Here is a 16,401-nt window from a genome sequence, read left to right as displayed (position 1 = left end):
GACAATGTGAACAGTCATGGTAAAGTTCTCACAAATACAGGAAATGACAACCTGCCACAACCACTGCCTACCCAACTGAAACTAAGATGCTATTGGTCACGTGAGATATCTCAACACCAGAGATAACATATAAAAAACTGTCTGCAGGTTAACAAGATGGCACTCGTCCACAAAACTTACCCAGTTGAAGGGCTGCTGAGGGAGACCATGAAATCCCTTGATTAAAATATATACAATAACATTAATATGCACATTGCATATGCCAGGTAATTCTTGCCAATTTTTATTCAATGTTCAGGAAAGCAAGATCAGAACAACCAGGAAATGACTCCAAGTAGAAAGAAAATTTATCTTGGCACATAGCAAGAAGAGATTGGTAGAAGCAGGCTTTATCTATTGTATGTAGCTACAATAGGTAAAGCAGTATTACTACGTTAAAAACTAACCAAAAGAAATACCATCTTTCCATAGTGCCACCTCTTCTATGTTCTAGGAGAGCACAGCACAGTGTCTGAGACACTAGGTGTCGTGCTGTATAACGTACCTTCTTTTCCCTTCCCTCCCACAAGACCATAGCTGACACCATGATGGAGGAGCTGTTCAGGCTGAAGCTCAGCACATAACACCCCCTGTTCACACTAAAAAAATGCCTAATTCATCAAAGTCCATATTGTTGGGAATTGATTCTTATGCTTTGTCTTATTTTGGCTCCCAAAAGCCACGCTTCCAAACTTAAGGGTCCCTGTCCCTCAGCTGGCTTCAACTGATAACAAAGAACTGCCTATGGTTGGCTGGGCAGGGAGACAGGGCGGGACTTTTAGATTTCACTGAGGGGGAGAAGAAAAAAGAGGGAGAAGAGGAGACAGAGAATCGCCACGACAGGGAAGCAGAAAGATGAAACTTAAAAGTCCACCCACATATAAAGATCCAGAAAGTGGCCCTATGGGCCACTTTCCCATTGGGTCTGGGGTAGCAGAGATGAAATACAGATTTTTTAAGGACGTTAACTCAGGAGTACCAGAGGGGGGTGTTTGCTAGCTGCAGGGAGGTTTACAAGTGCTCAGCCATTGAGCTAGTCAATTCATATCAAAATTAGGTGGGGCATGTGTGTTTGTGTGTGTGTGTGTGTGTGTGTGTGTGTGTGTGTCACTCATTCTCAAATCCAGAAAGCTCTTGGGCATGTGCAGTGCACACAGAAGCCAAAGTGATTCGACACTACACCATATAGTTCTAGAAAAGTCTCACAATGCACTAACCTTCCTTTTCAGCTTCCATAATTCCACTTCTGGCTAACTGTTCTAGTTAATTGAAATATGCCAACAAATGGATTTAGTGCTTAAAAGCTCACCCTAAAAAAGGCTCAGGGCTACAACAAGATCCTGAACACCCTGTGTGTAGCTGGTCAGCTAATAAAGACCTTCTGTTTGTTGACTTAATCCTGTGTCCGAGCTGTCCTCTCTGGTGAATACCCCACATTACCTCCCACTCTACGGTTCATACTGCCCTTTCCACATAGACATCAGATCTAAAACCCCTACAGGGTAGACAACTCTTCAAATTAAAGTCAGTGCCAAAAAAAGTAGTCAAACAAGGGGCACATCTTCCAAAACTTGGGAATCTGAAAAATTGGGGAGTTTTAAATTCATTTTCTGTTTATTTTCAACAAATTTTAAGCCTCTTAACTTGGTCTGTTGGTTTATAACCACTAAGAATCACTCAAACAAACATTAAGGCTTAATTAAGTTCCTCTTCATGATAAGGGAAAAAATCCCTATACGGATCAATATTATTAAACTAAACACTGAGTCCTAATTTGACAATCCCTTACTTGTTCTCACTGCAAATGGGTGTTCCTTTATCCATAAATGTTTCAGTTGGTGTTTTTAAATGTTTTTCAAAACAGGGCTCCTCTGTACAGCTCTGGCTGTCCTGGAAATTGCTCTCTAGAGCAAAGGGTGGCCTCAAACTCACAGAGATCCACCTGCCTCTGCCTCCCTAGAGCTCCCTAGGGATTAAAGTCATGCAGCAAGACTGGCCCAGATTAAATTTCTTTTAAAAAAAAATCTTTGACACAGCTAAGATTAAATATCAAAATCAAGAAATTGACATTCAGTGGCAGAATACTATTGTCTGGTTATAAACTTTGTTCAAAATTTTCAAACTTCCTGTGTAACAGAAAAACAAACCAAAAAACCTGGATCATTCAGTTTTCAACTCCTTTTAGGCTCTAATCCAGACTATTTCCTCTGTCTTCTATGATTCTAATAATTTTGTATACAGACCAACTACATTGCTCATGAATTTGTTAAGAATCACATGTGGTTCTATTGGGGTGCCATAACATGGACCCTTGAATGTTGTACAACATTCCTCTCAAGCTGTGAAGTCTCAGAGAAAGGGGAGCAGCACAGCTCAGCCTGCCCGGTTGTTAAGTTTCTCCCATCCCTGCTGATATGACTACTGGCTGGACTGAAGTCCTGTCCCCTGTCTGGTAGAGTCTCCCAACAGTAAAGCTAATTGAGTATATCAATTTTAAATCAGATTTTTCCCCTGAATTTTCTGCTTCTCATAACTTTCTAAATGCAAAAGTATAGCTCTTTTATGTATTCTATACCTTAAGTAACTACTCTTAAAGCTCTCCTTTCTCTAGAGTCTCTGAGACAGAGTTCAGCTCTCAGGAATACACTTAGAGTCTAGGTAAAGAATAAGCAAAGAAGTTAAACTTCAGACTCTGCCATGGGTAAGCTCAGTGTCCCCGCAGGGGCAGATGAGCCCTGTGCAAAAAAACAATGATCCAGTTATCACTGTAGCTTTAGGTCAAAATCCCTGTACTTAAAATTTTAAAGAATATTACTTGAAAAAAAGAAAAGAAAAAACATACATCAGTCACAATGATGCAGAAAAAAAAATTTTCTTTAAAATACTTAAATGACTTTTGTTTGGTTTGGTTGGTACCTTTGGCCTCCTGGCTGCTGCACTTGGTTACCCTCTCTCCCCCCCTCTTTCCCCCCTCCCCCTCTCCCAACATAGCCCAGCTTAGTCTGGCCATGTCCACTCTAGGCTCTCCCAGCTGTCCCTCCACCATAAAAACAAAACAAACAAAAACCCCTCTAAATGTTCCCTTACCTGAGAACCAGAGTCCTCAGGTAAAGTTCCGTCCCTCCCCTGCCTTTTGTTAGCTCTCTTCATTTAAAGCTGCTAGTGAGAAGCCACCTGGGGATCTGGTAGAAAGAAGGTAGAGGCTCCTTAGCCCCAGGTCCTGTCAGTGGTCCTTACCTGCTGTGGAAAACAGGTTCGGACTGCGTGTTCTGTGTAACCAAAGGATGGCCCTTCAAAGACAGCTGTTGGGAGCTTCAGGGCTTCCTTCAGAAACTGGTCAAGCTTGCCAAACATCATTAAGCCATTGGAATCTGACATCTGGGAGAAAATGTCTGAAAGAACAAAAGCAAATAAAGCCAAACTGTAAGAAAATACAGTCTCTTAAAAATTAATGGCTCTGTTATTTCTAGACCACTAAAAATGTATCATTCAAAAGTACAATAAAGTTACAATTTTTAAATTAACATTCAAATCCTTCTCCTGGTTAATTAACACTGTGTAGTTACTTGGCTCACAAGGCCCCTCAATGCCATCCATTTAAGATTCTATTTAAACATAAAGTGGAAAAAGCATTCATGTATGTCCACTTACCTTTTTAAAAGGTTCTAAATGAAGTTTGTACACGAAAGCGGTACCCACAGAGACCAGAGGAGGGTGACGGATCCCCTGAAGCCGGAGTTACAGGCAGCTGTTAGCTCCCTGCTGTAGGACTGGAAAATCAAATCTAGGTCTTCTGCAAGAGCAGCAAGTGCTCTTAACTGCTGAGCCATCCAACCCCCACCTTTCTAAGTCCATGGAACTGAAGGATAATTAGCTTTTATTTGTGCAACCCACTGGTCCAAGAAAACTTTGAAACAGCATGTCTTTATTCTTTACTATCTGCGTTTATAAGACATAAACACAGCACTGAGAAGGCAGAGGAAGGAGAATGAGATGATATAACAATTTCAAAACCAGCCTGAACAGCATGAGACACTGTAGGAATAGTAGGAATAGAGAGAAGATTACTGAATCTACTTTTTAATTTGATTCTTATTTTCCTTCATTAGTGTTTGGTCTGCATATATATCTGTGTGAGGGTGTCAGATCTTGGAGTTACAGACCGTTATGAGCTGCCATGTGGGTTCTAGGAATTGAATCTAGTTCTTTGGAAGAGCAGTCAATGCTCTTCACCAATGAGCCATCCAGCCCATATTAAATCTACTTTTAAACTAGAAAGCTGTTAACAAACCAAAAATCTTACAATGGTATAAATCTTTGAATAACAACAGAAAATTGAGGTTATATTTTGTTACATCAGTATAGATCTTTGTATATACAAATTATGGCTAAATTTGGTTACACTGATTTATATCTTTGTATATTGATACAGATATAGGAATGTATTTTCTTTGTATATTGATACAGATATAGGATTGTATTTTGTTATAATATACTATGTATATATGTTTTCAGCTTGGTTGAGGTATTACACCTAGGTGATTTTTTTTTTCTTTTTAGTACAAAATAGTTTATTCAGGTCATAGGGTGAGTTAAGAGGGTGGTAGAGGCAGAGAGAGAAAGTAGAGAAGTAGAGGAGCAGAGGCCGGCCATGAGCACGTGGAGAGAGGGGGGAAAGGAAGGGGGAGAGGAGGGGTAAGGCAGGAGAGCAAGAGAGGAAGAACAAAAAGAGCAGGAACACAATAACCACCTAGGTGATTCTTAAAAACGCAATATTAAGTTCTGATCCTTTTAAGGGATGCTACTACAAACGGTTTAGAATAATTAAGTAATGCAAATTAATAGTTAATTAAACTTATGGTCATGTCAGACACTAGTTAATTATAGATGCTTCCTAGCTTGATCAGATAGTAAATAGCTAGTAACAAGCAACATTTGCCAATTCTGATATAGATAGATAGAAGGTCTTCAAAACCCTCAGAGACCTACAGAACATGGCAACTTAAGATGTTTTATTATTTTAAGGCTTTTTTTATTATGAAACATGTCAGCTCCTGGCAACACCCCCATTCTACTTCAAAGAAGATGATGAGCATCAAAGAATTTCCATATGGACTTTGCTTCAAATACTGCAAGCTAGCAACTGGACAAGACTGGCCGTGCTTCAACTGCAGACAGATGCTGTCCAGAATAGACAAACATGGATGCAGGGAAGTCAATTGCTGAGCTTTGCCAGGACAAAGTAAACAGTCCTCCATAATTTCTGCTTCACAAAGGAGTCTGTCAGATGTACTAGGTCAGAAGGCTGAAAGATGAATGCTCCAACGCTGTAGAGACAATTTGGGAGGGAGGAGGCTGTCCAGACAGCCAATTGTCTATCATTTCTATAATTTTGGAAGTTGCTTGCCTACACTTCCTGCTTACTCAGATAATATTTATTCTTTCTCTAATCTCTGATGGGGTTGAAGACTAAATGTACATTTAAGTTGTTTAGAATTACAAAAGGTCTAATGCAAATTATGATAAGAATGTTTAAGTGTAGGGGCTGGGGAGATGGCTCAATGGTTAAGAGCACTGGCTGCTCTTCCAGAGGTCCTCAGTTCAATTCCCAGCAACCACATAGTGGCTCACAACCATCTGTAATGGGATCTGATGCCCTCTTCTGGTGTGTCTGAACACAGCTACAGTGAATTCACAGAAAATAAATAAATACATATTTTTAAAATGTTTAAGTGTAGAACTTTGAACTGACCAGGGCAGGAGAGATAGTAGAGAGTTTTATCAAAAGTTGCCAAATGCAGATGACTGGACATTGTGAATGCCAATCTTACCTGACTGCTTCCTAACTGTTATCACTGTATAGTTTATTAGTGTAAGAGAAAAGGCTTTAATGGACTAAAAGGAGCGAATGTAGGCACTGTGCAAAGATTATCCTTGTCTTATTTAAATGCTGCTTTCTCTGCTCCTGTATCTGCTGCAATCCAGATGTGGCATTGTAATGCTTATTCTAAGTATCTCTTGTCTCAATGCTGTAGAAACATTGTTCCCCATGTATTTTTTTGACTTCTCAGTCAAAAAATGAAGCTGATCAGCCAGTGGCTGAGCAGAAGAGAAAATAGGGCTGGGTTTCTGATCCCAGCCAGGAGAGAGAGGGGGAGAAACAGAGAGAGAGAGAGAGAGAGAGAGAGAGAGAGAGAGAGAGAGAGAGAGAGAGAGAGAGAGAGAGAGGATTGATGATGAGGACAGGATCCAGGAGCCCCCACAGGAACACAACTGGCATATAGAAAGCCAGACTAATAATTAAATGTAAGTATATTAGGGATTTTGGTTGGGAGGTAGCCATATCAGCTTAGAACAATAGAATAGATTATTAACTGCTCAGTTAGTGTGCCATAAAGCCTATTAAACAAATTATATAGTTTGTCTCATTTATTTGTGAGCTAGTTGGAATAGATTAAAAAAATTATCAATTTTAAAATTGTACTAACATGGCCTATATTGTTATTCCATGTTATTACTAAAGACAACCTGCTTAGTCTGTATAATGTCTTATATGTATGTGTGACACACACACACACCTTGTATGCATGTTTTTAGAGCTGATCACTTGGCACTGAATAACCAATTGGTGTGTTTTTTCTCTGGAGAAGACATTTCCCCCACTCCCAGCATTCCTAGTCCGGTAGTTCTCTGTGCAGAGCTGAGGCCATGTGGGCTTTTCCCTGTCCAATCCAGCATTATCTATTGTCACTACTCAGCTCATGTTTAGTCGGCCATGTTGGCAAGACTTTGAGTGTAACTGTTGTAAACTCGGTGCCAGCCTGCCTTTCAGCTGCAGCAGCTTGGGTAGCTTGTGTCATCATCAGCCACCATGTATTTCCACTATCACCAGAGTTGTGTGTAGGTGACATGCACCCCTTTAAAAGGCCTAAGCCAGCCCTGGTTGTTTTGTCTTGTTCCTCATACCTCTCAGTCTCTTGCCAGTCTCTGTCTGTCCTTCTTGCATTCACTCTCTCTCCCTCTCCCTGTCTTTCTCTGTCTATATCTGTCTCTCTCTGTCCTTCTCTATGTGTCTGTCTCTCTCTCACCCTATCTCTGTCTCTGTGTGGCTCTGTATCTCTCTGTCTCTCCCTCCACCTCACCCTCCCCACCTCTCTCATCCTCACTCTGAGACAGTCTTTTACTTTCACTATTCCCCCAATAAACCTCTTTGCTAGATCTGCTGTGTGGTGTACTCTTAGCTGCACACCTTGGCCATAGGCCGCAAACTCCCTGATCCTCTGGCTCTCACAGTCTTGCCATCCCCTTTCTTGCAAAGTTCCTTGACCTTGGGTACAGGAACTGAGCTCCAGAGTTCTGCATTTTGATCGGTTGTAGTTTTCTATAGTGGTCTCCATGTGTTTCCTTGATGAAGGGTAAAAACTACACTCGCCTGTGGGATGAGGACAACTGTTTAGCTTGTTGTTAGGGCTGGCCTCACCTCCCACAACCCCTTTCTGCTTCTTATTGTAGAAAAGATATGGTCACTGCTTCCTAACTGCCAGGCCAGCCTCACACTCCTGCTGCCGTGCCCTCATCCCTGTGATGAACGTTTCCCCTCTAGGACCATAAGCCAAAATAAATCACTTCTTCCTGACTTGTTCTTACCAAAGTACTCTATCACTACAACAGGCAAGTAACTAATATGCTGCATAAACGTTTCTATCCCAAGATGTTTTGATAAAATAAAATCCTGTTTTAAACAGAAAGACTGACAAGGAAGATGAGAAAAATCTAGCAACACTACTCAAGTCTCCGTAAAGAGTTCTTGTCTCGGTCACTCCTCTTTTCATCCAGAGTGGGGAGAAAAGAAACAAGTGACAGGGAAGTATGACCTCTACTGCACATATGCTCACAGGTCCTGGAACTCACTACACAGTGAAGAATGGTTCTGCCTCCACCTCCCTTGCCACTCCAGTTTTGGTTTATGTGACTCTAGGGAATGAACCCACCCCCAAACAAGTCTAAAGAAAAGGAATTTCGTATCTAGAGCCTAAGAAAGAAGATCTGGAGCAATGAGGAGGACGCAGGACACAGACGGCATTAAGACCCGCAGTGAGTCAAGGGGTCCAAGAGCCTCCGCCTGAGGTTCATAGCTATGTCCTCCTCTGCTGGGAATCCAGAAGCCGGCACTGAAAAGAACATTCTGACTCTGGCAGAACACTGACACTGAAAAATAAATATGGTGTTTCTACTATGAAAGAAACTCCGAGAGACAAAAGAGCTGAGTTTGATTTTGAAATGGTTAAGTGAAGATGAAGTGTTTAAAAGCTACCTCTCAGGAGCAGACAGCTAATGAATGTGACGAGAAGATGGACCAGATCTGCAGCCACCTGCTGCAAAGCTATATACACAAAAGAGCATGGATTATAGAAGTGGCGGCTAATGATGGGGAAGAGAGATCAAAATGAAGACATTTCAATGCTAGGAACTGCATGGGATGAAAGAAAGCCCTGACCGAAACAAACAAACTGGAGATGGGTACCATCCCTAGCATCCACATGAACTGCATGGGGCCTCGCATGCCTGCAGTCAGTACTGAGTCTGAAGGACTGCAGAGGGCTTGGAGATGCTGTGTTCTTAAGATGGAGGAAGAGCACAGTGACCCTGTTTTTAAAGAGCTGGCTGCTATTCACATATTGTCAGAGTGAGAACAAAGGGTCGGTGTGAGGTGTAGCAGACACCTCAAGGCATCCATGTAACGTCTCCTTCCCTCTCACTCACCTGAATCCCTATGGTGTTTACTGTGGCAGTGTGCATGTTTTATTTTTTTAAATGTCTTCCCTGCCTCCTGTCCAGACTGTAACTTGAGCAGATTTCTGGAGACATGTTGGTCTCCTATCACAGGTATCTTCTTTCTCTCTCAGGAATGAATACCTGAGTCCAGGATGTGGCAATCATCACATTACCCCAAGGAGGGTACCACACATAACAGCAGAAAAGAACTGCACTCTGACGATGCCTCAGGTCATGGGACCAACTTTGAACTCAGCAGCCTCTGAGCTTATTTTAGCATGAGGAATATAAACCTTAATGTATATAAGTAACTTATTAAAGGTTTTTTAAGATTTATTTATTTATTATATATAAGTACACTGTAGCTGTCTTTAGACATCAGATCTCATTACAGATGGTTGTGAGCCACCATGTGGTTGCTGGGATTGAACTGAGGACCTCTGGAAGAGCAGCCAGTGCTCCTAACCGCTGAGCCACCTCTGCAGCCCTAAGTCACTTATTAATTGAGTTCTTTGTTACTACTTTATGTATTCACATACATTTACACAGTTAAAATTGTCTTATTCCAATAAGACAGTGAGTAACTCATAGCCATGAGAAGCAGGACTAGAGACTTTAGCAGCCATGTATGTACAGGTATGCAGCATCATGATCACAAACACGTACAGAACACATCAACAAGCCTACATTTAACTCATTTAACAACGTAAAGGGGAAAATAACCAGAGAATCACATGACTAGCCACACTCACAGAAATGTATTATTTTCAGCTCCACTCAGTTTCTATGTCATGTTGAATGGACTCAAAGTAGTAATTTTCTAATCATGAAAAGGGCACAGATCATAAGGGGTAAGGGGAAGAACATGTTTGTTTATTTTAAGAAAAGTACAGCGAGATCCAGAAGCTGAAGATGTAATGAGGCAACTCGTTACTCTTGAGTTACTGGTTTAACTACCAGGGTTTTTTCTCCTGGTTTGGTTTTTTTTATTTTTTGTTTTTAATAGGCTTCCCGTATCTGCAGAAAAGTGGTGCAAAACTAATCTCAAATAAAGTATAACAAGTAATGAATCTAAATAAGTATAATTTATTAACTGCATATAACAAAATCTAAAGAAGCAAATAAAATTCAATAAAAACACCAAGAACAAGGGTTTGGTGGTGACAGAAGGTGTGTAACAGGTATGAGACCTGTTCCATTTTTGGCACTGAAAGAAAAAATATATTAGCTCTCTAATTAAAACCCTACCCTGTTCTGGTGTACAGGATGAACTTTCTATTTATACAGTTCTGAAAGAAATCACACTCATTCCTCAACAGCTGTTCCTAGCTGAAAGAAAAAGCGAGTGTTGGGGGAGGGGAGTAGGTTTTATCCCTTGTGGAAATCCCACGACTGAGCCCTTCAGTGTACACCTCATCCAGTTCCTAAAGTGCTCTCTCCCCTGTGTAACAGGCATACTACTGACCTAAGAGCAGCACATGTTTGATTGTGTTCCTAGTGAGAACAGCCCTCTTCCTACTGACTGCTTCCAACTGTCTGTCTTCTCCTTTCGTCCTCCTGAAACCCATGACAGGCTTCTGCAAGGTGACAGGACTGTTCAGACTAAAGGGACAAGTCTATTAATGGACAGACATTTCCCTTTTACATGAATGTTCCCTGGCAAAGGTGACTTCCAACTCCTGCCATCTTTCAGCCAACTGAGTGACTTAACTAGGAGAGCCATGTATCCACATCTGTTATAAGCACACACCATAAACTAAGTACAAGGCACACTGCATTCTCAAACTGGTTAAAATCCCATGTTGCTGATGAAGTCAGAAGAAGAGGGGCTCATCTGAAAGCTTTTGCTGACCCAGCCACACCCACCTTAAAAAGAGTTCTTGGCTTCTGAGATGGCTGTTCTTGGTTGTCAACTAACGTCTGGAATTAAGGAAAACCCAAGGAGTTAGGGACACCTGTGAGTGATATTCTCCCTTAATTAAGGCATTTGAAATGGGAAGAGCCACTTGTAATCAGGATCTTCTGAGGTGGGTCACACCTCCTTGTGGTAGCCTATATAACAGACGGAAGAAGGAACCATCCACTGTGTGCCTGTTTTCTGCTCTTTCTGCTCTGTGTCTAGTAATTCCACACCTTCACTGGCATTAAACCCTCCTTTGAAATTCTGTCATTTACTGAAAACTAGCTGAGACAAACAGTCTCATAGACTGAACAACTACTGGCTTCTAGGATGTTCTGTTGGTAGGCAGCTATGGTTAGGCTAGCTGGAGCACAGCCTGTGAGCCACTATAATAAATCCCCCTTTACATATATATTTGTGTCTGTCCGTCTGTCTGTGTCACTGTGTATGTGTTCGTGTGCATGTGAGTGATTTCTGTTTCTCTAGAGCAACCTGACCAATACAGCTTCTCTTAGTTTTTGCTTTTCATTGTTATAGTTCATAAAATGCAGATATAGAGAACATTTCTTACTTCTAAAGCATTCCAGTTATCCCAAAAATGCCAAACACGGGCATCGCTGATGCAGATTAAAAGAGAAGTCAAGAGCTACCAGTGAGGGTAGAGTGACAGGTGATTAAGACCCTAGAGAAGGAAGAAGACTTCTGAACAGGGAAACCATTGAACTGAAGCCAGAGGCCTCTCTGCAACCTGTTAATGAAACACCAGAAGCAAGCAACTGAAACAACGGTGTTAAAAGTCAATCCTAAGCAAACAGAGCAGAAAGAATCTCAGGTTAACTTTTCTCTACTCAAAATTCAGTCTTTCAGAGACATGTAAAAGATAAGATGTATACCCTGGCACTACTGAAACCCAGTGTGTTCAACAGGGAAAACTACTGTTAGTATTTTAATATATTTAGACTGTCTAAGTTGAGGTGGGAGCATCCTGAAGCCAAAGAGCTCTAGGCTTCATTATATTACTATATAAACTCAAAAAATGAGAATAAAGAAGTGTGAGGTGTATGTATATGTGTGCACGCGCGAATGTGTGTTGTGTGGGTGTGGGTATGTGTGTGTCTGTAACTAGAGGCACACCTAACTGTTCCCCCACAAGTCCACTGAATAAATAGACAAAAGCATTTTTACAGTCTTCTCCATACATCTGTTTCACTACTTAAAGACACTAGCTTTTAAATAAAATTTAAAGTAAATATACAAAAATAAATATATAAAATAAATGAATTATTTGCCACTTTTAGTATGACTAGAAGGGGTTTAAATTAGTTGCATCAAGTATAAACTAAGTTTGGCAGGTGTGGCTTCAGCCGACAGGGGCTGCTCCACTGGGGGTTGCTGCTATTGGGTTCTGATCACACTTTAACTAAAGTCTATACTCTGATTACTAGTCATTGGCATTTAGCATCCTATATAAATTACCTTTCAATAAGATACAATCCTAAGGCCCATGATAAGGGACACTTCTACAAATGTCTTACAAATAGAAATACTCAAAACATTTCTGAAAAAAAATCTAACACATTTCACACCCAAAACACAAATGTTTGTTTAAGTTATTTGAAATGCTATTTTGATATTTTAAAATGCCAACTTTAAAAGGTGGAAGGGGTGGACTGGAGAGACCAGCAGTAAAACCATTTACTTTCTTGTGGAAGACCTGGGTTCCATTCCTAGCACCTACACAGTTCACAACCTCCTGTAACTCCAGTTCCAGCAGATCTAACACCATCTTCTGGCCTGTGAAGGAACCTGTATGAAGCAGGCACAAGCACAAGCACATAAATAAAAATACATTTCTGTAAAGGCAGAGGGGAAATAAAGGAAGGCCTAGGCCATGATTCAGCCACCTCAAGCAAAGACAGCACATCCGAGAACAGGACACCAGTGGGAAGATTCTCATGGCAGCCAAAACTGAGTATTCAAATCATGTTTCCTAATTTTTCTCCCATAATAACCACTTAAGTACAATATTACATTTGTGATGTTTCCCGGACAGTGGCATACAATAACAAGCAAGTCAAAAGCAAAGAAAGGTCTCTAAAAGATAGTGCGCCTCTAACACCATCCATTCAGCCAGTGGCAAAGGACACACAACCAAACAATAAAAACCATAAAAAGAACACAGTATAGCTGACCCCTGAACAGTATAGGTTTCAAATATTAAAAGCCACTTATATAAAGATTTTTCTCATTTTTTTCTTTCTTATCCTTTTTATGGAGATTAAAGAGGTAATATGGATGAAATTATGGTTCATTCAAACATAAAACATTAGAATTCTGTCTTTTTAAATGATGATATCTGTGTGTGCGCATCCTGCAACTCATAGGGACTGGCCATCTCTTCCCACCATGTGGGTTCTGGAGCCCTGTTATGCTTCCAACAAGTACTTTAATCTCCTGAGTCATCTGCCCTAGCCCCAATACACACAATTTCAATGCTTGCTTAAAACCCACAGCTCTGCTTTAATTTCTCTGAAGAGCAGCACCTGACCCCACATCTGTCTCTGCCGTGACAATATTAGCACAGTAGAAAAACAGTAGCTTAAATCTAGGCTCTAAGCCTGGCATGGTGGTACCTAAACTGATAGCTGGGTAAGCAAAAGAACCACACGCAGCAAAATTCGTTATAAATTGCATCTTCTCTGACTTGATGGAGTCTCCCTCTTATACTATCTACTGAACAGTGAGTGCAGAAATGGTGGCCCATAGAAAGGGGGGTGCAGAAACAAAAAGCAAATGACAGCTTCAACAACAAAATCACTGGCAGAGGACAGGAAGAGAGGGAGATCGGCTGTCGATTTCTGACTAAAGAACAGTTTGATCCCAACAAACATCACCTGATGAAGAATGGAGTTAGTAAGAAGGCTGAACATGACTAAGCCTAGTAAAAGTAATTAAACTTGCTTTTTAACTAAAACCCAATCATCTCCAATCACATTTCTACTAATATGTAAAGCATTTTAAAGGATTTTAAAGCATTTTTAAATGTCAATAGCATTATTCTGAAGTTTAGTTTTCTCACTTTAAAAAGAACTACTAGAATGTGAAGTAGACTTGTCCTTCTGAGCAGCAGGTGGCACAGCTCATGTATTTGGAGTCAACTGCTACAATGTAGCCTCAGCTAAAGTTCTATAAACATTCATTCACTTAACATTGTTTAAACATGCTAATTTGAAAACAAAAACTTTCAAATAACATGAAAATACTTACATCTCAATTTGTCCAGCATTTTTCCACCACACATGGTTGCTAACATAGCTTTAACTGAAAATACAGTCAACTTGCCTCGGCCCTCACTGCAAAATAAATAATAGAAATAATTGCTATCTGAAGCACAAAAGTAACCAACAAAGTCTCTAAATACTGAGCAATTGATAAACTGATTCTCGCCCTTAAATACTTTACCATATTTATAAACTCCACTTTTCATCCTTTGAATACCATTTAAAAATACGCCAACATCAGGATAACAGCGGTTTATGGTCACACACTGCTATGAAGACTTCACAGAATGCTCTTAGCTGTTTTCCTTGCAACAGTCTTTATGCAACAATGTTAAGTATTTATTCTGAGAAGCCCAAACCATACACCACTGTGAGGGGAAGGGTAACACTGGAAAGATGAAAGGAAAACCTGATGCATGCTGTACACCTGCAGCAGAGAAGGACAGCACCAGAGTATGTCACCCTTCAGTCACACTTGCTGTCACTGTAGACAGATATTCCATAGCTGCTTAAAGTCAGCATGTGCAGGCTAACAGTGGGCCTTTGTGGTAATCTTTTTTTTTTTTTTTAAATTTAAGATTTATTTATTTTTATGAACTGTCTCCAGACACAGCAAAAGACACCAGATCCCATTACAGATGGTTGTGAGCCACCATGTGGTCGCTGGGAATTGAACTCAGGACCTTTGGAAGAAGAGTCAGTGCTCTTAACCTCTGAACCACCTCTCCAGCCCCTATGGTAATCTTATAAAGTCTGTGATCACAAAGTTTCACAGTAACTTAGAACAAAACAACTTTGTAATGAAAGAGATTAGCATGTTGGTTTTGAAAAAGCAAAACACCCTGTTATAGTCACAGGGCCCAGAGAACATTTCCCAGGCTGGGGATACAGCTTAGTGTAGAGTGAATGCATGCCTGAGGCCCCAGACTCAATCTTGAGTACTAAGAAAACACAGTGCTTTCCGCTTCCGAGCTTCCTTGTATTTGAAAAGATCGCATCTGAAAAGAACATGGTCTATAAGCCTCTTTTATTTGAGCTGAGTTTTTAACTATGACATCTCGGTGAGTTCATTCATAAACAAGAAACCCTATAAGTAACTAAAATGTGGAAGGGATTTTTATAAATATATAATTCTTCAGAAATAAAGATAATATTCTATATGTAAGGCAATGTGGGTCTGGAATGATGAAGAATATTCCTCTGTCAAACAGCCATTCTGTTATACGAAAAATGTCAGTGTCTGAAGAGTTTTTAGTTGGATCTAAAAAGTGCACTCTATTTTAAAATTTTACATGTGGTCTTCCTATACCTCGGTGATTTGGAACTCATTATGATACCCAGGCTGGTTTTGAACTCGGAGCAATCCCCGTCTCAGTCTCCCAGATGCTGGAATAGCAAGCATGCACTACCACCCCAACATAAAAGCATGGGCTCTTCAGAAGGAGCAGAAGAAGCAGCATAAGAACTGGGGGCTAAGGACTGCACTGGGCATGGTGAGGAGGTTGCATGCAGTGTGCAGCCAAAGCACAGGCCTTAAGAAAGAATGCCTCCCTGCCCCCGCTGCAGCACTGCCATACCTCAGACCTCACAGTGGTCACTAACAATGGTTCTGATGGGATTGGAAAGCAAGGACTACAAGTCTTCATGTATCTGCTGTTGCCTGGAATAAACAACTGGGGAGGTGGTATATAAATGCAATTATTTATGTCAACTGGACCCTTAACAAAAGAGAGAAATGGGGGGGGAGTAAGTATAGGAGATAAAACCGTTCCATTTTCAGCCAGGTAGTGGTGCACATGCCTTTAATTTGAGACAGAGGCAGGAGTAACTCTGTGAGTTCAAATCTAGTTTGGTCTACAGATCTAAGTTCCAGTACAGACAATGCTACCTACACAAAGAAACCCTTTCTTGAAAAACAAAAACAAACAAACAAAAAGAAAAAGAAAAACAAAAACAAATCAAACTGAACAGCAACAAAAGCTTGTTCCATTCTTTCCCCAAAAATCCCCATATTCAAGAACGCTACAATGATTGCTGACGACAACACCTACATATCTCATTGAACATGGAGAAGTCATGGTACTAGAAGGTTATTCTACACACTACTGGAGAAGAAAACTAAACACCAACCCAGCTACACACCCTTCGATCTACAGTGGTGACCTATCTCCATGATATACTGACTGGGACAATAGAGGCACAACAGTTGTGGGAGTAACCAACCCTGTCCAATTGGAGTTTAGATGCATTCCGTGAGATGGAAGCCATTTCCAACACTGCTCTAGCGGCCAGGAACCTGACCCTAGGCAGGGCCTGAACCTGGGGAAAAATAAAATACTACTGTTCTGCTAAAGGAACATAGCAATAAAATGACTCCTAATAACATTCTGCTATTTTTTTGGGTAT

The 16,401-nt window shown here is 40.7% G+C and overlaps 1 protein-coding gene across 1 annotated transcript in view; it reads right to left on the bottom strand.

Moving 5' to 3' along the window:
* Positions 1-16,401, bottom strand: part of DTNB (dystrobrevin beta) — a gene marked incomplete at its 3' end in the record, with an annotated part of 190,990 nt that overhangs the window by 130,070 nt on the left and 44,519 nt on the right. Inside the window, 2 exon segments of the mRNA XM_080914824.1 lie at positions 3,277-3,431; positions 13,982-14,067. Of these exon segments, the coding sequence (XP_080770950.1) occupies positions 3,277-3,431; positions 13,982-14,067 (241 nt within the window).

Source organism: Micromys minutus (assembly GCF_963924665.1).
Source record: "Micromys minutus genome assembly, chromosome: 1".
Taxonomy (NCBI): Eukaryota; Metazoa; Chordata; class Mammalia; order Rodentia; family Muridae; genus Micromys; species Micromys minutus.
Note: the sequence above shows the minus strand (reverse complement) of the source record. Positions and strands in the feature narration are given on the sequence as shown.